We start from the raw sequence: 23,501 nt of genomic DNA, 5'->3' as shown, positions 1-23,501 counted from the left end.
GAGAATGAGTGAAGGTTAAACAGAAACGTTCTACCCCTCCTGCCTCCAGAAGTAAAACTCCAAGCACTAAAAAACTTGTGCCATTTTTGTGTGTAATTTCAAGTACTTGACCTGCTGATGCTGCACTGCAGAATGAGTGGGTGGGTTCTGCTCTCCCTTGGCATAGGGACAAATTGGAATTGTGTAGCCATGCTAATTTTAGTTACTTGACCCTCCCTGTAATATTTAGGAGTTCCTTTTAAAATACTTTTTCTTTTCAATCAGAGCTTTAACGAACAGACTCTTTGGAGAAAATCAAAAGGCATTTGTTTTTAGTAATGCTTTATTATTTAATGTGCCGGGTTATAAATTCACTAAGTTTTAATTGGCTTTCAGGAGAAAAAAAATGCAGCAGCCACAACTTTTCTCAATTTTTCCTTTGTTTTGGAGGTCATCTCTTTCCAACTCATTGTGCCAGCATAAGTCATTATAGGTTTGACTTTTATACCTCTCCAGTAGAGTTAAATACAAAGGTAGGTGAAGGATATTCAGCCCATATATATATTGTATCTTTGCTTCTAGTAGTCATCCCTTTTCTTTTTATTACTATTCTTCAGATCACCAAAAAGCTCACGTAGGCAGTATTACTCTCTCCATTCCTTCCCTCTCTCTCTCCTTTCCCTGCAAGTAAAGACACAGTCAGAGGTACAAGGTATTTATGTCTTGGATGGATGATTTTTCTACCTGCTCTTCATCTATCAAAGCTGTAATCGTAGTAGTCTTTCTACATGAATATTTAAACAGGATAGCATGAAAAAGGCACATGGATCTCATGAGAGGAAATAGGGGTTTAAAAGGGTGATAAAGCTTTCCCCATCACCAAGTGGAAGGTCAGGAGATTTGATTTTACGCATACAAGGTATTGGAGTGTTTAACTTCTGCCTCTTAGAAATATATTTGTTTCCAAAACCATCGAAGTAAGAGGGTTCATTAGCTGTGAGATTGTTTTGAGGGCAAATAAAAATAACAGTCATGAGATTAAGCTATTTTTTGACTTAAAACTGTTTAAAAAGTGTATCTCATTTCAAAGAAATTAGCAAACTACATTAAAGGCAAATTAGGGTGTTCTGTATCCTTTAATATTATTAAATGTTCAAAAGTTTTTATTAGATTCTCAGTAGATTAAGAGATTTGTAGTAGTCTAAAAATCATCCTTTGTGTTCTTCTTGATTCTCTTTATGATAGTGAGAATTTACTAAAATATATATAAATTTTGCAAATAACATTTTTTATCCTGACAAATCTATTAAAACAGTGTTGAACTCATCCAGCAATATTAGGATTAATTGTGAGTAGTAGTAGAATACTGAGATCCACTCATAATCATAGTTTTCCACTCAGACTTTGATAATATTTGGATATAGTGTTTTATGTTTGTTTTTAATATTCTTGTCAGTAACATTCGATTAGAGTTTTTTTGTGGTGTCAAGTATAATAAGATAAACAAAAAGAGAAAAAGGCTTTTCAGTAGGAGAAAGAAATGAATTTTTTAAGCTTTTATAAGTCTTAAATTATATTTTGTGTATGGGGATATCTGCATCTAAAAATTCAAAGGCAAATTTACAGCGGCCATATCTTTAACTGAACTTAAATTACAATTGAGTAATAAGGATGAGGTTCTGTTTGGTGACTACACTGGAGAAAACATATCTTAAAATATCCAAATGCCATACTTCGGTGAAGTGGATGTGAAATTCAGAGCCTTAAATTTAGTCCACCAAAGATACGCTCCTAACTACACTAGAATATCCAAATAACTTACTGTGACCCTGTTGAATACATTAGAATGACTGTGTCCTTAAAGACAGTCCACAGAAAGTTGCAGTATCTAAGCAAGCTTAGTAAACTAGTGCTTCTTCAAAGGCTGCATACAGTAACTTTGGGTTTATACAGGCTGTATTCCATATCAAGTTTAACATTCTCTCGAGATCCTTTTCATGTAATGAGATCAAAGTCTCGATCGTGCCATTAGCCATTGAAGCAGGTTGTTGCAGATTTACTGGACCAAACAGCAACAGAAATAAACCCTTGCCCTCCTACTACAATCTCTCCCCTGATCTAAGATTTTTTTTTTTTTTAAGGAGTCCTCTCAAACTACAAGAGGAATAATAATTTTAAAAGTTTATGCTCTACCTCTAAGAAACTTGGCTCATTGCCTATTACATTGAAGGTTTTCATGAGACCTGACTCTTAAATTTAGTTAACTTTAGGTTCAGTTCTTATTTGTAACAAGTTCCAGAGCAAGCTGTTCCTGTGGGATTTATCAAAGACCATTAAGTAAAAGAAACATTTAGAAAAGTAACTAATTATATAAGCACTTAATTAAAGCTGTTCAAAGACAGCTTTACCTGTGGTTAGTGTACAGTACACCAATCTTGATAACCTTCCCCTGACTGCTTCCCATTGTGTATTTAAATGACTTGAAGTATTCCCCCACCCATCTTAAAGATGAAGAAAGATTTTTCTCCTGACTTATTCCAGTGCCAGGCTAAGTCACTCATACTAACTAAAATCCAGAAACTATGACAGGATTTGATGTAATTGTCTTATCCAGCATTGGGAAAGAGAAATATTGTACTGAATGATCTGTCTAGAGAGTATAGCATGAGAGGTTGTGGTGATGGTATGGTATGGTTAGCCTAGATAGCCCAAATCTTGTATACATTCCCACTAAAGTAAAATTCGCACTACATTGGTTTGTATGGTCTTTTCGGTATTACGCCTTTGTTTTTCATCGGAACAGATTCCAAAGCTTGTTGATCATTTTCACTGGGAGTTTGCTCTTAGCAGTTTTGCAGGTGTGCATCAGAAACAGTTCATGTTTTGAGGTTCCAAAAGAGTCAGAGGGCTTCAAGCACAGTTTTCCTGTGTTTGAAACTCAAGCCCACATTTCAGCATATTTACTTTCATTTCTTTTACTGGATTGAGCACCACAACCCAGGTTTGGTGTAATAATAAAATTATGATCTTGGGAAAACTAGAACACATTTCTTCCGTCTTAGATACCGTAAAAACCTCAGACTTTGGAAATATGGTGAGGAAGATATATGTACTTCAGTGGTGCTTCAGCTTTTATTTGTTGTGGTCACAAGCACTGGCACAAAGTCATTTTTAATTAGGATATAAGTCAAAACCAAAGTTGAACTACATGGTGATCTGAGCCATCAAGGTATGCAAGAAATAATCCAGATTTTTCTCACATCGTCTTTATTGTAGAGAAGGGCTGACAAATCATTTGTAAAGTAAATCATGAATTTAAAAAATTTTCAGTGATGAACATTTCTTAAAAAGAAATGTGCATTTTTCACACAAAATAATTAAGCGCCTGAAGGCAGACCACGTTTGACCTACGTAGGTCATCATTCCATAAGAACATAGTATTTCTCAGCTTCTGGTTCAACATAAGTCAACAAATGCTATAATGAATGTTGATGTTGCTGTGCTATCAACATCTTCGTGGTAACACTTTTCATTTTGCCTTTTTACCTGGCCTTACAAGCAGAAACACTCTTTTGTGGGACTTGGTCTGTAAAGAAGCCCTCTCCACAGGTGCATGAGCATGTTGTCATTATACTAGTGCAGAAGTGGCCAGCCTCTGGCATGGGACAACCTGCAGCCACCAGAAGAGTTCAACTGCCTCACTAGGTACTATCTAATCCCTCTTTTCCAGTGACTACTGCATCAGGGTCATACATGTCAGAGCGTATGTGATGTGCAGAGAAGGAGAGCTATTAGCTATTAATTACATGATGAATTTATGTCTGGTGTGTGATTGGCAAGGCATGGTAGCGTAAGGCTCATAGTAGGCTCGTGTGGCCTATTAAAAAGGATGGACCACCCATGTACTACAACATGAGATGGATGTGTGATTGATAAATGGTGAAAGGAATGAAATGTGACTGGCTGGAGAGCCAGGTGTCGAATGCAAAATGAAAAGCTAAAGCCACATGGAAAGTAATATTCTTTTTCTTTAGTCTCAGTATAACCATGGGGTCCTTGAAACAATATTATACGAGAAGATTATTCACTAAATGTCTTCGCTTTCAAATTGACGGATTCTTCTTCATAGCAATATATATATATACACGCTGTGGCAGAACTTGAACAAATGCTCCATTTCGGATTGGGGTGGCTTGGAAATTTTTTGTGAAAATACTTTTGATGGAACAAAGATGTGTAGGCAGTACATTTAAGCTCTTTTTGTCAAAACATCACATAGCTACAAAAACTACCTATGTGTATTATCGGCCAGATGGATTTCTAGTCCTCAAGAAAGGGTCTTGTTATAAGAACTAGAGGGTTTTTTTTAAATCTCATCCTTGTTTTGACATGGCTTCATATGTGATTGTAAGTCATTTCAGTCAGTCTGACTGCTTTATCTTATCCGTATGGAAACTATTTTGCAATTCTCACATACAAAATCTCTGATAAGTGCAGATAACATAATTATCATACAAAAAGGATGGCTGTGAATATCCATTTCTGACACAGATAGTTTTTTTTCTAAATACAAGAACTTTAATTTGGTAAAGTAATGGAAGTAGTGCTTAGAATGACAGGAATTTTTTTCCTTTTTCAACTATTCAACATGAATTTCTGTCTAAAGAAACATTAGTTCATTATTTTTTCAGTGAGGAGTGCTTAAGATTCTGTAGGATAATCAGATTGTCACGGAACCACAGGGGAAAGCCAGATGCGTAGCTCTTAATAGCTGGAAAGTAATGAATTAGAGTTATGCCTGGAAAAGTATCTAGTGTCATTAAAAAAAATGTGGTAGTGTGTAGTATGGAGACATCAAGCCTTTTAAAATCCAAACCCATCAATTTGTTAAAGACTAGATTAAGGCCCATAGTTATCATCCTGTTGGCTTGCATATCTCACCCCTCTAGGCCCCTGAATATGTTTGCCATTTTCAGGTTGTCTTGGGTTTTATTTATGTTTATCTCAGGTTTCCTTAATTTCTTTTCCTGAAAGCAGTGTATTTTAGTATTACCTAATTTTAGGAAAGATTTTATGGATTTCAGAGAAATAGAGGTGAGTGAAATTCCTTTCAAAGATTGCGAATCTGTCATAAGAACCTCACCTTTTCCTCACTTACAGGGAAATGGCCCGCGACTGCTGATAAAAGCTCATTACCATTTTAATTTAGGCCTAACGTGGCAAATCTGAAAAGTAGAAGATATACCTTTGCAACAGTTTACTGCATAAAATCATTCCTGTATCCTGTATTGCTGTACAATAGTAGCATCCAATCAGGTAGGTTCTCGGCTGTGAAGAGGTGGGGAGAAGTGGGAACTGCAGACTCTCCGTACTTAGGAACAAGCTAGTTTGTTGAATCACTGTTCCCCGTGCTAAGTAGTACCACCTCCCTCCCTTTCATATTTATTTTTTATCAGTTTTCATCTGGTCTTGCATTTAGTTTTGAAGCACTCTGAAGCAGAGACAGACTTTGTACAAGAAAGCTGCATTCACAGAGGTAGAGCCTGGTTTCCCATGCTTTTGGACCTCTGATGCCTTCCATGTTTCTACAGCAACGTTTTTTCCTGCCCCGTGGATAAAAACGTGTTACCGGTGGTCTGTGCAACTATTGCCTGTGGTATGTAGTTATAGGAGTACAGATTCGTCAGCAGGGTGATGGCAAAAAACAGATTGTCGAGGCTGGGCTTTGGCCTTTCCCTCAAGGAGCACTGATTTAGATCTCTCCATTTTTTCTACCAGCCTTTGACATTTATAAAACTTACTGAATTGCTCTTCTATTGTTGGAGTGAGTGTGTAGGTTCAAAAGTTACTAGGCTGGACAGGGATAATGAAATGGAATTGAGGGCACCGCTTGGAGTCAATTTCAGTTAATACTTGTATTCACCAAGAGACAAAAGCAATAACAAAACACCAAAGAAAGCTGTATTAAAATATCATGAGTTGTGTTCTACAGACCAGTGTCCTTTTCTAAACAGAGAAAAGCATAACACCGCAATGACACTGAAGACCTATAATATGAGATAATAAGAAGAAACTAAGAATGATATTTCTCACGTACTACATATGTACACAAATTATTTGGAGTGTGAAGTGAAGTACTCTGAACTAAGGAAATTCTAGAGTTTCAGTTCCTCTTTTCCATGTAAATGCCAACCATATAATGTTTCAGCCTTTAATTATGTGCTTATGCACCATTTTCACACACACACACAGATTTGTTTCCTTCTGTGCACAGAGCTGAGTCTATTCATTTAATAAGCTATTGTTAGCTATTTTTCCTCTTTATTGTTCATTGTGTAATAGCAGTGTTAGCAGTGTTATTTGCTACATGCTGTTTAAATCTCGCTCTCAAGGGAGTTATTAATTTCTTTCTAACCTTTCTTATGACCCCCGTAACTAAATTTCTGAGTGCTTCAGAAACAGTAAAAAGTTTATTTTTACATTATCCTCCTGAAATGCAGCTTTCGTCTTCCCATTTCACGGATGAAGATGGAGCAGATGTTCAAAGCATTTGCTAGAAAGTTAGTGTAGTGAACAAATTTGATGGTGGTCAGTTTAAAATGCTTGGAACTAGATATTTACAAATTATTAAAATTTCGTAGCGTGTGTTCAAGCAAATTGCAGCAGTGACTGTTCAGCGTTTAAGAGAAACTAACTCCAGGGTATGAAGCCTCAAAGAAAAAGCGGAAATCAGTACTTGTTACTTCATGGTTAATACCAGAGGAACTGATTTTTTCCTCCTGAGCTAATCTTAGGAATTATCAGATATAACCTGATAGAGAACACCATGTAAAACCTGTGTGGGAGAAGACTGAGGTCCAGTGGAGTCATTGGAGGCTCTTAGCTGTCGTACAGATTGCCAGTGTTTGAGCATGGTAGCGCGCAAGTTCATGCTTATGCACTTCAGTCCTTTACAGATACAGAAGTTGGTTGTCTAGTCAGACCACCCTCTGAACGATACAAATGCTCTCCTGAGGGTAGGTATTCGTTACAGCCTGTAGATTGGATACTTACCGTTCTTTGATGTCTTAGACAGAGTGCCAAGGTGCTATCATGATTATCTAGCATAAAATACACAGCAAGCCAAGAAAGATTTTTTCTCATGTAATCTTTATTGTGGAGAAGGGCTGACGAACCATTTGTAGAGACTGGGGATACAGACATTATGTTAGAGCAGTTAGGCTTGCTAATCACAGAAAGTAACCATTGTTTGATGTTACCATGAGAGAGTCCTCCATTAACTGCATCCATTAACTGCAGTTGAACTTGACTGAGTGTGAAATTAAAAAGGAGACTCAGATTTCAAGACACTCCCTCAGGTGCTCAAAAGTATGCTAACTGGCACTGTGGGAGACCTCCTAAAACAACTAAGGATACTTAAAAGAAAGAGGCCATGACAATATAAAAAGAAAACCTTTGTATTATCACTGAACCCACAAAGTTGGTCAAGATCAGTCACACTTTGTTAACTGTTAAATGTCAGACTTGCATGAAATGCACCTTTTAGCCAAGATCTGATTCCAGCTGTGCTTGGTGAGCATCTACAGTCCCAGGAACTGAGTGTTTAATACTGGGCAGAAAAGTCTGGGAAAATGAAGGTAGGAGAAATTGACAGGAGACTACATACTAGGGCATTGCCTACCTTTAAGAAAATGTGTTTAAAACATAAACTTGATAGAGGTAAAAGATTTTAGAGGCCATGTTGGCTTCTGGTGACAACTGGAACCTAAGACAGAAATTGTAGAGATCTGATTTCTGGCTTGCATTATGGCACTGGAGACACTTCAATTTTCTTTGTTTCTCTACCTGTAAAACGAGCGAGGCATATAGAGCCATCCCACAGCTACCTCCTGGTGTGAAATTTGAAACTCTGGAAACTAGTATAATTCCTAAATATTAATAATGCTCATTTTATGCCATGTTTATTATCCATGAGGTCAAAGTGTAAGAAGGGCCATATCCTTTGTCTCTGTGATTGTCTGATAATACAATGTTGAAGTCTCAGTGGAACATTCCATTTGTAATGCTCAGCTCTGTAGGAATAAATGAAAACAGCATAAATTCAGGATTATGACATATTCTAGGATCAAGGGGAAGGGTTTAGCCAAGAATATGTACATTTATCAGTTTATTCTACTTTGCTCCATGTGAAAGATCTTTAAAAGCTTTTCCTGATTTTGAGAGAGAATGTCTCTTGAGATGTTTCTTGGATATTTATCACAGTGGTCTCTGCAAATAATAGTTAGAAAGGCTTTTACTATTTTATGCTTTCTACCATTTGGGACTATAGAATTCCTATTAAAGATAGTGTTTTAATATATACTCATAGAGTTCACTTCCAAGTAAAAGCAGTATTACTCATTTCACTGTTGATACGTGAGTATCATTCAGTTGTATTGATGGTTCTTGTGGCATGAATATATATTTTCAGATCTAGCTATTCATTTTACTGGGGTACTCTTTGTGATGGAAACCTTTTGTGTCTTTGCCTGTAGCTAACGTTAACCTCCATACAATTGTCATTGTTATTTCAAGATTTAAAAGGAAAGCAAAAAGGTGATGGTCTCTGAAGACTTGTGCTATGGAAAAAGTATATTGTATTTCACTTAATAATCTCATTTGTAGAACAATCTTTAAACATTCACATACTGCTAGCTCTTTGTAATTTTTTCATTATCCAAAAAAATTTGGATCCCATTTCCCAAACTGGGAAAATTGTTGTATTGTAAACACAACCTTAAAATACTTACTAAAAAAAAATATCTCTATGATCCTTTAAAGAAGGAGCAAGCTGGAATCCTGTGGAATGATATCTACTAAGACAGACCATGCTATGCACACTGAAAAATGGTATCTAGTGTTATTACAAGTAAATGTACATCCTGTAATTCACTGTAATGTATTTTCAAAGCCGTGAAGCCTCTGCTGGTGATCTCTAGAAAACAGATTTGTCTGTTAGCCAACTAATTACCAGATAAGTGCCCAGAGCAAGCACCTGCCATCTCCTTCATAAAACTGTGCTGTGCACAGGGAAATAAATAGTGACAGATCCCCATCCTGAATTTGTCCACATTGTGCTGCTAGGTTCACTCTTCATTTCAAGTCATTACTTGGACAACTGTGATTTTTGAATCACAAACTCTCTCCGTTCTCTTGTGGTTGCAAGTGCTAGCTGGAATGCCAGTTTGCACGGCACTTGTTTCTGGCCTGGTGATTGACACCCCACACACTTTATGTAAAAAAAAAAAAACAAAAAAAACCCAAAAAAAACCTGCTCAGAATCCAGACATCACACTGACTATTTTTCAAAATGTTGCTTCTGACCTTGGGTGACAGCTTATTTCATCAATGCATTATTTGTGTAGTGGGAGGACACTGAGTCACTAAGTTTAATAGCAGCATAAAATACAAATATGTAAAAAAAAGAGTCAACTCCTGGCTGGAAGCATTTCTAGGTAAATATAAAGAAACAAGCTACAACAAGCGAGTATAATGGAAAGCAGCACAAGACTGTTTTAAACATTTTGGAGGTGTTTTTGGCTTGTGTCTTCTTAGTTGTTTGTTTCTCCTCTTTTTATTTCTTTTATTAGTCGATCTTTTGGGTTGTTTTCCTCCTCCTCAAAGTGCACATCAAACAGGAAGTCATTTAATAAGCCCCAGTTACTCAGGCTTCTGTCTAGCTTTTAACTGCATTATGAATTTTGAGGGCTCATTGAGGGAGTAATCCTTAAAGACTACTTAGGGGAGGAAAAAGAAGTGGGTAGGCAAGGGCCTACCTACCCTTCGGTAAGAACGTGGAAGAAAGCAGAGAGCTGTCTGCCAAGAAAAATACCACTGGAGCCTTACAGTAATGGTGGGAAGTTCAAGTACAGTAACTTACAGAGAGATAATTTATTTCTTTTATACTCTTACATGGGAATATTAAAGTTTGAATTTAATGTTAATGTAGGAGGAGGAAGTTCCAGAGGTGCATCTGTGTGACATGGACAGAAAGTCATAATATGTCATGTCGCTCCAAATTTGTGTTCCTATCGGCATCTCTGCTTTTGTTTATTAGGAGTGGTGATATGGTCAGGTGATGCAGGAGAGAAATGGGAAGAAGTAGAAGGATAACAGGACAAATAGGAGGACATTGTAGTAGTAATCAAGGTGAGAGGTCACCGAGTAATGGGAAAGGTCTTTTTTCTACGCTGAGCAAAGGAATCAGACAGACGATGCAAATGTTACTGGGAAAGAAAAAAGATTTTGCTGACTTACTATGCAGGTCAGGGGTAGGACCTAGTTAAAGATGATCTCCATAAGGGATGACAAACCTGTAAGAAACTGTCAGATTTGATGCAGCTGAGCTTATGGTAAATCAATCTCTATATCCTCCCATTATTAAATGTATTTTATGCTTGTGTTTGACTGTGGTCCGGCTGCAAGGAGTATTGCTGACCTGACTTGACTGGGTCATGTGTGGCGATCTTGATATAAATTATGAATTGGTAACTGGAACGAGTTCAGCGTAGGGTCACAGAGATGGTCAGGGACTGGAGCACTTGGCCTGTGAGGAGAGGCTGAGGGACCAAGCTTGTTCCAGCCTGGAGAAGGAGTGGTTTCAGGAGACCCTAACAGAAGCCCCTTAGTGCCTATGGGAAGGTTATTGAGATGACCGAGCCAAGTGCTTCACTGTGGTGCATGTGGGAGGACGAGGGACAGTGAGCATAAGTGGAAACGAGAGGTTCAGGCTGGATATGAAGAGAGATATTTTCCCCATGAAGACAGTCAAGCAGTGGAACAAAGGCCCAGAGAGGCTGTGCAATCTCCATCCTTGGAGGTTTTCAAAGCCCAACTAATTAATTCCCTGAGCAAACTAGGCTATAGCTGACCCTTCTGTGAGCAGGAGGATGGACCAGATGCAGTCTGAATTATCTTAAGATCCTATGACAGACAGTAAGACAGTTTTAGTGACTGCTGCTATTTGCAAGATGCTTTGATTAATTTATTTTCTTGCTATAACTTCAGTGGTAATGATTTGGGGTTAACAGATTAAGAATCCTAATTACTGCTAAGACTCTGACCATTTACTGAGAAATTAATAATAAATTTGTATTTATCCTTCATCTCAGTTCTTCTGTATCTCATCCCTTACTTATATATTAAAGCATACAGTCATACATCACACCCATACACAAACACATATGTATATATGCACACGAAAAGAAGAAACAATGTGAAAATCCTTTGCAAAAGTACCTGGCTGCTTTATTTGTTTTTTCAAGGTTTCCCATTTCCTAAAATGGGTAAGTAAACTCCACGTGTATTTGGAATCAGTGATTTCCTAGGAATGGTGTACAGCTGATAACATCTGAGACAAGCATGCTTGTAGACAGCGTTTCCGCTTAACAGCATAGCACTGCATTCACTGGAATACATGGTGTCAGGGATGCTTATTATGGGAATTATCATGTTAATTCCATTGGAAAAAAATATTTTGTATGCCATTTATTTTCTACTTTAAGACCAGCATTCCACATTTGCGGAAGGCTGTTAGAATTTCATAACTAATATATCAAAGGAGCTCTCTTAATACCTACAGAACTAAATGTGTCTTGCGGAACTATTCAATAAAATTTAATTTACATATTTTTTGGATGTGTAGTCTATGTGACCTTCGGTAACTGTTTGTTTTTTAAATTTGAAAAATGCCTCCAAAGTGTAATAGCCCAGAGTTTCAAATGGCGCAGTAGGATATGTAATGCATATTTTAACGTGTTTTCTTTTAATTTGTCACACAGACTTGTTGTGCATATATAAAAGTCCGTATTTTTAAACCTGTAGTACAAGTGTGTAAAATGTACTTGGTTGGGCTAAAAAATTCAGAAGTCTAATTTATCTAGAGATATGCTCAGCCAAGTAGTTTTTCACAGCAGTTAGCTAACACTTCAAGCTCTAACAGTGCCCCTGAGCCATAAAAGAAATTTGCATGTAAGAAATGTTTTGAATCTATTAAAACCTCAGCTCAGAGCTAAAGAGTTGCTCTCATGTCTTTGTTGACTAACATGAAGTGAGATCTTACAAAAAGCTAGGCTGTGATCGACAGATGCCAAAGCTTACGTTTTGATGTGATTATATATTTCTTTCATGCACAGCAGTTTAAGTCTGGGACTGGAGCTTCAGAAAGACAGCAATCAATGGGTCTGTGCAAGAGTACACAAAATATATTACTCCTGGCAGTCGTCAAGGCAGAATTATTCAAAAAATAATCTGAAATGCATTTGATCATACACTAGATGGTTTAATAATTTATATTATACCTTATTAGCAAAGTCTTGTGTTTACTTTGTGGCTGCCAAAACAAGATGAAAGGCTGCCTCCATGGAAATACAAGATGCTTAGCCCAAAGTGTCTGTCTTTGCATTTCAGTTTGATAATTTCCCTTCCTCCTCTCATTTTGATTAATAGTATGTAGGTTTCAATCTTAGAGTACCTTTTCCTTCATTGCACTCCTTTTTAGTGAGAGCAATGCTCCTTATTAACAAGGCTACCAAAGAGTTTATGGCCTATCAAGACTTAAATTAGTATAAATGCATATTTCTGGGAACTTCTTTACCTTAGGATTTCCTCCAAATATTTTTTTGGGTAAAAGAGGCTTTGGATTTAGTTCTCAGTTCCACTGAACTGAATCATTATGCTAATCTTCCTGAGTCTTGCAGCTACAAAAGTGTTACCTCTGAGCCCAGCTTAAGAAACTGTTGCACTCTTGACTAGTAATTGTGTATAGTAAATATCACCAGTTGTATCAGTTCAGAATATTACAGAAATGCCTTGAAGATTTCCTTGAAAAGCTAATGCACTGCAAATATTTTATCTAGCGATACAAATAAGGGCCTTTCCGAATTAATACTTCTGTGAAGTGGGAGCGCAGGGAGTGGACCGGTGTAACTGCTAGTTCAACAAATGAGACCTTTGCCTCCACCCAGGTTTTTTACAGCATAGGTGCATGAAAGGGCTCTCATAAACTTAGTTTTCTGTGGAGAACTCCCCTTCCCGTGCAACGTGAAAGATCTTTTCTGCAGGTGTCTTGGACAGCTCTTCAAGGCACGGTGTATGGAAAGCTTTAGGGAAAAGAACATGTATGAGAGGGTCTCAGAATACAGCAATACAGTATTGCAAACTCTGAAGCTCATATGACAGCTCAAAGAAGCTCTTTGAATTTGCCTTATCTACCCTAGGAGGCTTCGTGTTAGTTTTGGTTTCTGTAGACTCATCCTCTTCCCTCCTTCTCTGTGCATGCAACATACACCACAATATATACTGTATACTTTACCTGAAAACTAGTTCCTCAGAGTCTACAGAAGGACTTTTTTCCCAAATAAAAATATATATACAGTGGTTTTCACTAGCACAGCTGGTAATATGATACTTGTATGTTAGTAAGAACCAATTATATTCCAGGCTGGCACTTCACTGTTGTCCAGACTGCAGTGAGGGCCACTCAGCCCTTAGCTCAGGCTTAAGAGAGTGCAAGAACGTAGTCAGCTCAGCAGAGCTCTTCCTCTTCCCACAGAGTTTTATGCCGTGTCTTACAGAGCTGCCCAACAGACTCTTAGGAAGAGGCATCTACCTGCAGGTGTCTCTGAGAGATTATCCTGTTTTTAAAAGCTGTTGTACGAATTGCAGGGCGGACAAAAGACTGCCATTTTCTAAAGGAGCCTTTCAGTTGCAGGCAACCAGATGTACCCTTTTTTACACATGCATCTTCTGTGGCAATAATGACGGAAATTTTCAAGGAAGCCAGTGGTCTTACCCATGCATCAGTGTTGCAAGGCAGAATTTTGGGGCAAACTAGACAGTAGTTCTTAGAAAACATGGATTAGATGAACATATTCATTACTTTTCTTGAAAGAAAATATTTGGCGGGATCATCTGAAGAGATAGACATTATCAAATAGAAATGCAGCAGTGTTTTAAGTGATAAGCTGTGAAGTACATCTTAAAGAAAAGGGTCACTTTAGTTTGCAAATTGTGATCTTTGTGTAAATATAAGAACAGTTTAATCCATGAGAAAATTTGTAAAGAATTCAGGTTAGCAAGGTAATAGGAGTTGTATTTCATGCATGCATTTATTGAAAGAAAAACTTCTGGTGTAAGGTGCTTGACAGTCTCTTACATCATCTGAGATGCTGCAAAAATATGAAAGTTTTGAGCAGTTTAGAAAATGTGACTACCAGAAGAAAAAAATGCATCAGAGTTCAAAATATAAGATAGAAGGAAAACAAACGCATAGTGAAATTGTGAGAACTGTACCTCCAACCCAGTTAAGTTTCAATATGACAAAAATACTGTAAGATGAAATCTCATCTACAGAAAGAACATAACAAATGAGTTCAGTGTATCAGTATGATCATCTAATTTATGGGAAATATGATAAAGTAAGGAGGAAATAGGGCTTGCAACTTTACAGGCTGACTTACTGAGATGAAATAGCAGTGTGACAACTGTCTGTGGGGACAGTGGCGTTCCCCATGGTTATAAACCATGCTAAAATCTCTTTTGCCATTCTGTCCTACTAGCAGTATGCAGCACCACTTAATTCATATGCATTCCGTGTTGCAAGAGAGGTTTAAAAAAACAATATGGTAACCAAAAAAAACAGTATAGGCTATTAATGATCAAAATTAATGAGAAAGCCAACCACATCCTGGGCTGCATCAAAAGAAGCGTGGCCAGCAGGTCGAAGGAGGTGATCCTGCCCCTCTACTCCGCTCTCGTGAGACCCCACCTGGAATACTGTGTCCAGCTCTGGAGCTCCCAACATAAGAAGGACATGGACCTGTTGGAGCAAGTCCAGAGGAGGCCCACAAAGATGATCCGAGGGCTGGAGCACCTCTCCTGTGAAGACAGGCCGAGAGAGTTGGAGTTGTTCAGCCCAGAGAAGAGACCTTAGAGCAGCCTTCCAGTACCTGAAGGGGGCCTATAGGAAAGATGGGGAGGGACTCTATGGGGGAGTCTAGTGATAGGACAAGGGGTAACGGTTTTAAACTGAAAAAGGGTAGCTTTAGATTAGATATTAGGAAGAAATTCTTTACTGTGAGGGTGGTGAGGCACTGGAACAGGTTGCCCGGAGAAGCTGTGGATGCCCCATGGCTTGAAGTGTTCAAGGCCAGGCTGGATGGGGCTTTGAGCAGCCTGGTCTAGTGGGAGGTGTCCCTGCCCATGGCAGGGGGGTTGGAACTAGATGATCTTTAAGGTCCCTTCCAACCCAAACCATTCTATGGTTCCCAGTCTCAGGGAAGAGGGAAGAGGAGGAGAGGAGGAGCATTCCTTCTCCTGGAAGAGGAGGAGCATTGAGAAGAAAGTTACGTAGTCCTTTATGAGGCACTGGCCCTTTTTATCTGTTATCTAAGGGATAGCATCTAGTGTTGTACAACTAAATATTGAGGACTTCATTGATTATCAAGCTATGTAGAAATATTTAATAAGTAATTGGGAGTCTGATTTTAGTCAGCCAAATTTTAAGTCATGAATTGGTGAAAATTAAATATCATAAGAAATCAGTCTTCAGTTGTATTGATATTTTTACAGCCTTATCCATTCTTTTAAATCACCTTAGCCTTACTGTTAACATACCAATGATACATGTAAAATCGGGTCATGACCACAAATTATGCTCAAATTGGTAGAGATTTGTGAGACCTGTGAAGAAAAGAAAGGCTTTCTAAAAGTCTAGAAAGAATAAATTGTAAATGAGTTTTGATTCATATATATAAAAAATCATTAATATTATGTGGTTTCCAGTTTATTCTGCAGGCAAAGATTAACCAGCTTTGATTTGGGGTGCTAATATAGCTGTGACCAGTTACTAAAATTTCAGATGCCTTAGGAATTTCTTGTAATTAGTAACTTAACAATAAGAAGCAGTTTCATAGTTTTTGATGAAGCTAACATATTCTGTGCAATATAGACTGAAGTCCTGGAGTAGTGTTGTTATTGTGCCCTACGCTGCAGAGAACTACGCCCCAGTTTGCTTCCTGTTTCCTTTTCTTCTCTTTACCCGGTTGATGGTCTTCTGGGTGCCATATATATAAGAAGTCATCCTCATTTCATAGGTCACTTGTTCGGTAACCCTTTGCCTGTGTGAACTGTGATCTAAATTAACAATAGCTCAGATGTTAGAATAGCACTTACACCAGGCTGTCATTTGCCCTTTGATGCTTACTTACCTAACCAGTAGTAATCATTATTTTCCTTCTACAATTACTATAATGGAGCTGATTCCTGAAATGGAAAACAGGAGGCAGTTACAGACAGCTTCAATTGTGCTGTCACACTTTCATGGGCAGGCACCTCTCTTGGAGCTTTGGTATTTCTTTGAGTTTGCCCAGAAATACATTTGGTAAAAGCGGGAGTTGGGCATCTGATCTGTATTTTCATGTGACCCTGTTTCAGCTGCTTGGAAATACAAGATTATCCAGACAGGTATTTTCTGGGTCCCTGACTTGCTTTATACATAATGTAAAGGGAAAAAATACAATGGATTACCCCAAAACCTTTTTTAAGGTTTTTAATTTTTAAGGTTTAAAATTTCAAACCAATTAAAAATCCAGCTGGGCTCAGTTGAATTCCTGAGAGATTACTGAAATAGAGGGCGGAAAAAAGAAATGATGAACAGAAATATTGAATTTTGTGATGCAAGATCATTACACCTTTGTTTAATTACACCTTTACCACTTATGCCTCTTGCGAATGTCATCAGATTACAGTTTTTGTAGATGTTTTTACTTTTGAGTATCTACAATGCTAGTGTGCTGAACCAAACAAGATGGCAAGAGGGAAGAGTTTCTTATTCTTTCCACTTGGGTTTTCAGCTGAATTAGTGACTCAACATCTGTAACTTGGGCTGCAGTTAAAAGTCCTCATATTGTTGGGGGACCTTGGTGCTTGCAGTCAGGTTGAGGATGGTAATGGCGGGCGCAGCAGGGAACTCGGATTCAATATGCTGAATGAGAAGGTGAGTGTTTTAGCACAGCTGCCTCCTGGGGGTCAGGGGAAAGGAAAAGCCCTGTGGGAGGATTTTCAAGCACCACTGAGCTGGCACACCAGGAGACGATGATTGACTTTAGAAGAGCCCTGCTGTGCAAGGGATTGTTGTGTTGTGGTCCCCTTTATCACTGGTTAGACATTTCTTTTGAAGAAGCCAAAAATGGGAGAGTAGTGAGATAGCGGCAAAACAATCAAATAAAAAAAATAATCATCAAACAACTCTGATGACATTGGGGTCTGGAGATTTGTTTCTGTTGCTAACAGCTTCATTGATTTGGCAGTTTAATTTCATTTGAAAGATTTACTTTGTGTGGCATTGGTCAGGTTTCTGTACAAAAAACCAATGACGTGCTGCAGTGCAGGTTGAATTGTTGTTTGTCTTGAAAAGGGATATTAATTTCAACCTCAATATAAAGAGAAGGTTTTATTTGCATTTGGAATGTACAATGAGAAATACGTAACACCGTTTCAATCTCAATATGTGCATTTCTTCACAGGAGTTCAGACATGCAGCACAGAATGGCACAAACTGGAAAGCACACCCTTCTGCTGAGATCCCAATAAAAACACAGCCCAGGTCGTGGATGGCTTTGCAGCTCCCATGGCAACAAGAAGGAGGTGGAGTGAAGATACTGTCTGTCAGCCTGGCTCTGCTGGCAGTTCTTGTTATGTTTTACTACAGAGGAATGAAAACAGAACTGTGAACTGAATGAGGCTTTTATGAAAACAATAAAACTGCTGTTTAAAATCTTCAAAGGAAACACTTTTACCTACAATTCTTTTCTTTTTTTTTTTAAAGAAAAGCTAATATAAATTGAGCAATAATTTGTACTCACCCTATGCCTTTCCTGTCATTCATAGGAGAGAGTGTTAATATGCTCTAGGGCGGCCTATCTTGACAAAATTTGAGATCCTTGGTTAGCAGAACAGTTTGTTGCATCTTTGCTCTTCTTTTTTCCAAAATGATGCAACGTTAGCACTGCTTATTCTTTTTGTAACTGCTGTAGCGGGTAAAATTGCATGCAGGAAACTCATGAAGTTTGTAAGACATCTTTCCATTGAGTAATGTTGGTGATCATTTATGGGCAGAACATTTAAAGCTTTCTTAAAGATTTTGCTTAATGCAGTCTGATGTTTTGATATGTGTCTTTTTACATTAGAATCAAGCACTGCTGGGCCATTAAAGTTTGTCATTTGTTGCTATTGATTTTGCTATCATGTCTGAAAGAATTTCTGGCCTGCCATCTTGCCTCTCTCAACTTCACAATGCGTTACTAGGTTTTGTTAATACAACAAGAATTATTTTTTACATGGAAATAGTTTTAAAGGTGTTGGGTTTTTATCATTGAATGGGAAGATGGAGTTCTGGTTAAGGGTTATGGTTAAGGGTTCTGTCAAAAGATGGATTTAATACGGTCTATAGATTTAGTATAATGCTCAGAGAACTAAATGTGAATCTAGTATTGGCCGTGCATTGGATCATGCTGTATATAAGACAGCATTGCTCAGTTAGGGGGGAGGTTACATTTTGCGTGCTGCAAATTTCTAATTACATTCTTCAAGCCATTTTTGTCATGACAGGATCTCCACACATCTTGAGATTGTACTGGCCAGTCAGGGACTGGACTCTGTGCCCAGTTCTGCCAACAGCTGACTGCGTGATATTGGTCATTCATTCATTCATGCCTTGTCACCTTTATGGATCTTCATCCAAACTTTGACTTGCAAAGTCTATTTAAAATCTTAAGAGCAGGAACTGTATTTTTTTTTTTTTTTAGTGTGTTTGTGTCATATCCAGCACAGACGGAGCTGAGCTGCCTACATGGCTGTTGCAGTTTAACCCCGGTAGGCAGCTAACAGAGAGCCACTCGCTCACTCCCCCGCACTGGGATGGGGGTGAGAATCAGAAGGGTAAAAGTGAGAAAACTTGTGGGTTGAGATAAAGACAGTTTAACAGGTAAAGTAAAAGCTGCGCACGCAAGCAAAGCAAAGCAAGGAATTCATTCACTACTTGCCGTCGGCAGGCAGGTGCTCAGCCATCTCCAGGAAAGCAGAGGTCCATCACACGTAATGGTGAAGGCCAACACCATCACTCCAAATGTCCCCCCTTTCTTCTTCTTTCCCCCCAGCTTTTATTGGTGAGCATGACGTCATATGCTATGGAATATCGCTTTGGTCAGTTGGGGTCGGCTGTCCCAGCTGTGTCCCCTCCCAACTTCTTGTGCACCCCCAGCCTACTCGCTGGCAGGGCAGCATGAGAAACAGAGAAGGCCTTGGCACCATGCAAGCACTGCTCAGCCATAGCTGAAACATCCCTGTGTTATCAACACTGATTTGGTCACAAATCCAAAACATAACCCCATCCGAGCTGTGATGAAGAAAATTAACTCTATCCCAGCCAAAGCCAATGCAGTGGCTCTACAGTGCAGATCAATAATCCCCTAGGAAGGATGCTTTGTACTTTATAAACCGAGGATTCCTAGTAGTTACAGACAATTAATCAGGAAGTTCCACCATGATGCTTTCAGTACAGCCTGTAAATTATAACAACAAATATAACTGTCTTCAGGAAATTAGGTGTGTAATGACTTGAATATTGTGTTTCTTATTGCAACCACTGAAGGTCATGAGCCAAGACTCAAAATTCGTGAGATTTTAAAAAAAAAAACCCTGTGCTCTTGATTTACTTCTGCTTCTTTTCAGGCTTTTTTTCTACAACCGTGAATATGTAACAATCAGTAATTCACATATTTAGCAAATCTGAAATATTTAAAAAAAAACCACTTTGTGAGCTGAAATTTTCACATATCACAAGATTCTCAGGAAAACTATGAGTTGACAAAATCATTATATCTGAGCCAAATTTTTGTATTGATGGGAATAAACTATGCAGATATGTTCTGTGCCTCTAGCACTCTCTCTGTCAGCCACTCTAGCTTATCTAATCGTAGCAATTACAGACTCATTGCATCAGCTGTTACAGAGATTTACGAAGCTTGTGATTTAGATTCTGTGCATCATTGGCTTTAATGGGACCAGCTTATTTTCTTAGAAATAACGCAATATAGAGAAAGAGAGTGAAGAAGACTTTGTAAATGACAGTGCCCACAGATGAAGTATATTCTTAAACTGAACTTTAACCTGATAAGTAGGAAGTGTTGTTTATCAAGTATTTTATTACCTTCCTTTAGATTTTGAGAGGGCTTTTTGGCACTTTGTATTGTCGAGTAGTAGAGTGTTTGGCATTTGTTCGTTTTTATTTACAACAGAACTTTCAAAGACACTGAGCTGAACAAGTCAGTTCTGGTCAAACAGCTCATCTGGACCTTCAGGCAAAACCCAAACTGTATGCTGCCTGGGGCTACTGTTGAAGACCAGGAAACCTCTGAGTGTAGAGTGGACTGTGGAAGTGTATCTAGTTCATGGAGTAAGGTGACCTGAACACATATTGATCTGTGATTTTTGCTCCCACCTGGCTCCCTGAACACTTCTAACTGCCATGCCAGGCAGCGTTTTTAATTTGTACACCGGCACTATGTTTGAGGCCTACTTCCACCAAGTAGTCTCTCTTTAGAAGCCATCAGGGTGGGTGAGAAATCTACTGCACTCCAAGTTAATGATGTCATTGCAGGAGAAGTCTCCCCACCGTCAGTTGATCTCACTCTTACACGTGCATGAACACACTCATCACTAGAGAATGTATCTGCTAATAAGCAATCTAAATTCAATGTCTTTTTTTTTAAAGCAAAAAAGAATATGATTTCCTTTTGGTGCCAAGGAAACCTCAACTATTTTTCTTAAATGTCTGTGGTAGCTCTGAGTTCTCTCTGGCTATTTTCAGTGAGGAATCTTGCAAACCACAAGACATGAATAGCAAAGACATCTTAAATCTCTTCTGAAAAACATTAAGTGCACACTTTTTATGTCCTACTTGTGCATGGGTTTAGATGCTGGAGGACTTTGTCATTTAATCTTTTCATTGTAGCTTTCTATTAATGGTATACTTGTTTAGAAAAAGAATATAAAATAAAAGAAGTGAATCATAGAATGGTGTGGGTTGGAAAGGACCTTAAAGATCATCTGTTTCCAACCCCCTGCCATGGGCAGGGACACCTCCCACTAGACCAGGCTGCTCAGAGCCCCATCCAGCCTGGCCTTGAACACTTCCAGGGATGGGGCATCCACAGCTTTCCTGGGCAACCTGTTCCAATGTCTCACCACCCTCACAGTAAAGAATTTCTTCCTAATATCTAATCGAAATCTACCCTCTTTCAGTTTAAAATCATTACCCCTCATCCTATCACTACACTCCTTGATAAAGAATCTCTCCCCGTCTTTCTTGTAGGCCCCCTTTAGGTACTGGAAGGCAGCAATAAGGTCTCCCTGGCTCCTTCTCTTCTCCAGGCTGAACAACGCCAACTCTCTCAGCCTGTCCTCCCAGGAGAGGTGCTCCAGCCGTCTGATCATCCTCATGGGCCTCCTCTGGACTTGCTCCAACAGGTCCATGTCCTTCTTATGTTGGGGGCCCCAGAGCTGGACACAGTACTCCAGGTGGGGTCTCACCAGAGCGGAGTAGAGGGGCAGGATCACCTCCCTCGACGTGCTGGCCACGCTTCTTTTGATGCAGCGCAGGATGCGGTTGGCCTTCTGGGCTGCAAGCGCGCATTGATGGGTGATATAAAGTGGTTTATGGAAAGCCTGTTCTATAAAGCAGGAGAGAGAAAGAAGGAGAAGGTACCTTTTGAGGAGAGTTCATCCACCTCTGTCACATCATTGCCTGCATATCTCTGAACATCTGACAGCTTCTGTTAATGCAGTTTCACTCCCCAGTTCAACTTCCCATATGGAAAGCTGGAGTGATTTTTGAATAACGGCAAGTAATATCTGAAGTGGCAGCAATTGGCAACTCTGACATTGAGCTTGGCTGTGTCCATTACCCAGAATCCTTCTGCGCTTCTTGAGAAGCAATTACAATTTCACAGGTTGGAATTAAAATTCCCTGCGGTATGCAATAGAGTAACTGAAACTGTCAAAGTGATTTCAAGCTGCTAATCTCTCGCTACTCGAAGAGTGAAAATAGAGCCCCTCTTACCCAGGCGCAGATCTGACAACTTAAAAACTCCAGCCTTCCACTGTGTTTAAATACATATGGAGAGTGGCTTGATCTGCTCACAGTGGATATCTGTAAAGATGTTATGTCTATGAACATTTGTGCGTATTAACAAGTCTATCTTTTTTAACTTTAAGATGTGTGTAACTTGAGGGACTAAGACAAATACAAAAGAAGACTTATCCAAGAGCTCTGAGAATTTGGAGGAATGAGTAGGCATGTGCCTGTTTGTGTGAGGCTTATCAAAATCTTTATTTATGTATTTTTGAACATGTAGTATTTTTTGGTGGAAAAATTGCTTGCAACTTTCGCGAATTTTATTTTCACGTATTTCCCACATTTTATTTTGAGCACACTGTGTTGGATTGTGTAGATAGCATTTAAAGAGATATCTATACAAAGAGCTATCTATACAAAGAGCATTTCAAAATCAAAAACAGAGGGAAAAATGGAGAGGCTGTAAAGCTAGAGTGCAAACTGAAAAATACTAGTGCAAAATCTGCAAAGCAGGTTTGAACTAGGAGACACATTCCACAGTGAGGGACTGGCTGCAAAACACCATTTGACTTCTTCAGAGGCAGGGTTCATCCACCAGAAAATTAAAATTAGAACGATTGCTGTGAAGTATTTGTGCAAATATCATTAAATGTCTTTCAGTTGGATATTTCATTCATGCATGCACTTAACGTTCAAGTGAATGCTTTTTTGTTTAAATGAAGATGCTTCAGTAGCGGGTGGGGGGGTATGAATTATGAATAGTCCTATTTTAATTTTAAAGAAGCCCAATACAAAAAAATGTTGTAACAAATAATCATGTCCCTGCACCTGCTGGTATCCCAAAGTCTGTTAACTTCCACTTGGGAAGCTGTGGTTATGGATTCGGATCATTTATGCTGTAGATCTCCTTGTGCTATGTTTTGACAAGTTGGGTGTTTGAAAAGCCATGGAAGTGCCTGTGTTCCAGTCAAAAAGCTAGTCAAGCTGATGGCAGAAAAGATCTTCAGATCTCTTTGTTTCTTTATTCCACACCTCTCTTTTACGCCTTTTCACCATCTGTGCATACACTTCTCTCTGTTCCCTCACTCTTGTCTCATTCAAATCTAATTTATCAGTGTCAGGAGTTTAAAGAACAGTTAGATAACGTGCTTAAGTTTCCATGTGATCCTCTTAGGAAAGGAAGGTAAGAAAGAGGAAGGTAAGAATATGTGGTCCATTGATGAAGGTGGTGTGAGGATCAAAGAGCATGAGAAACTCTTGTGCAACAATACGAGAGCTACATCATCACCTAAAATAGATGTCCTGTACATCCTTGTCTTTGTCTACCTGTAATCATTAGTTGCTCCCT

General features: G+C 38.8%; 1 protein-coding gene across 4 annotated transcripts in view; it reads left to right on the top strand.

The window, feature by feature from the left end:
* Positions 1–18,288, top strand: part of CDKAL1 (CDK5 regulatory subunit associated protein 1 like 1) — a 427,625-nt gene extending 409,337 nt beyond the window's left edge. For all 4 annotated transcript variants that reach the window (XM_063325809.1, XM_063325812.1, XM_063325811.1 and 1 more), the window contains one exon: positions 17,544–18,288. In XM_063325809.1, coding sequence (XP_063181879.1) covers positions 17,544–17,750 — 207 coding nt within the window. In that variant the 3' untranslated portion in view covers positions 17,751–18,288. The remainder of the gene's footprint in view (positions 1–17,543) is intronic.
* The last annotated feature ends 5,213 nt before the right edge of the window (positions 18,289–23,501 follow it).

This window comes from Chroicocephalus ridibundus, chromosome 2 (assembly GCF_963924245.1).
Source record: "Chroicocephalus ridibundus chromosome 2, bChrRid1.1, whole genome shotgun sequence".
Classification (NCBI taxonomy): Eukaryota; Metazoa; Chordata; class Aves; order Charadriiformes; family Laridae; genus Chroicocephalus; species Chroicocephalus ridibundus.
This window is presented reverse-complemented; position numbering and strand designations above follow the sequence as displayed.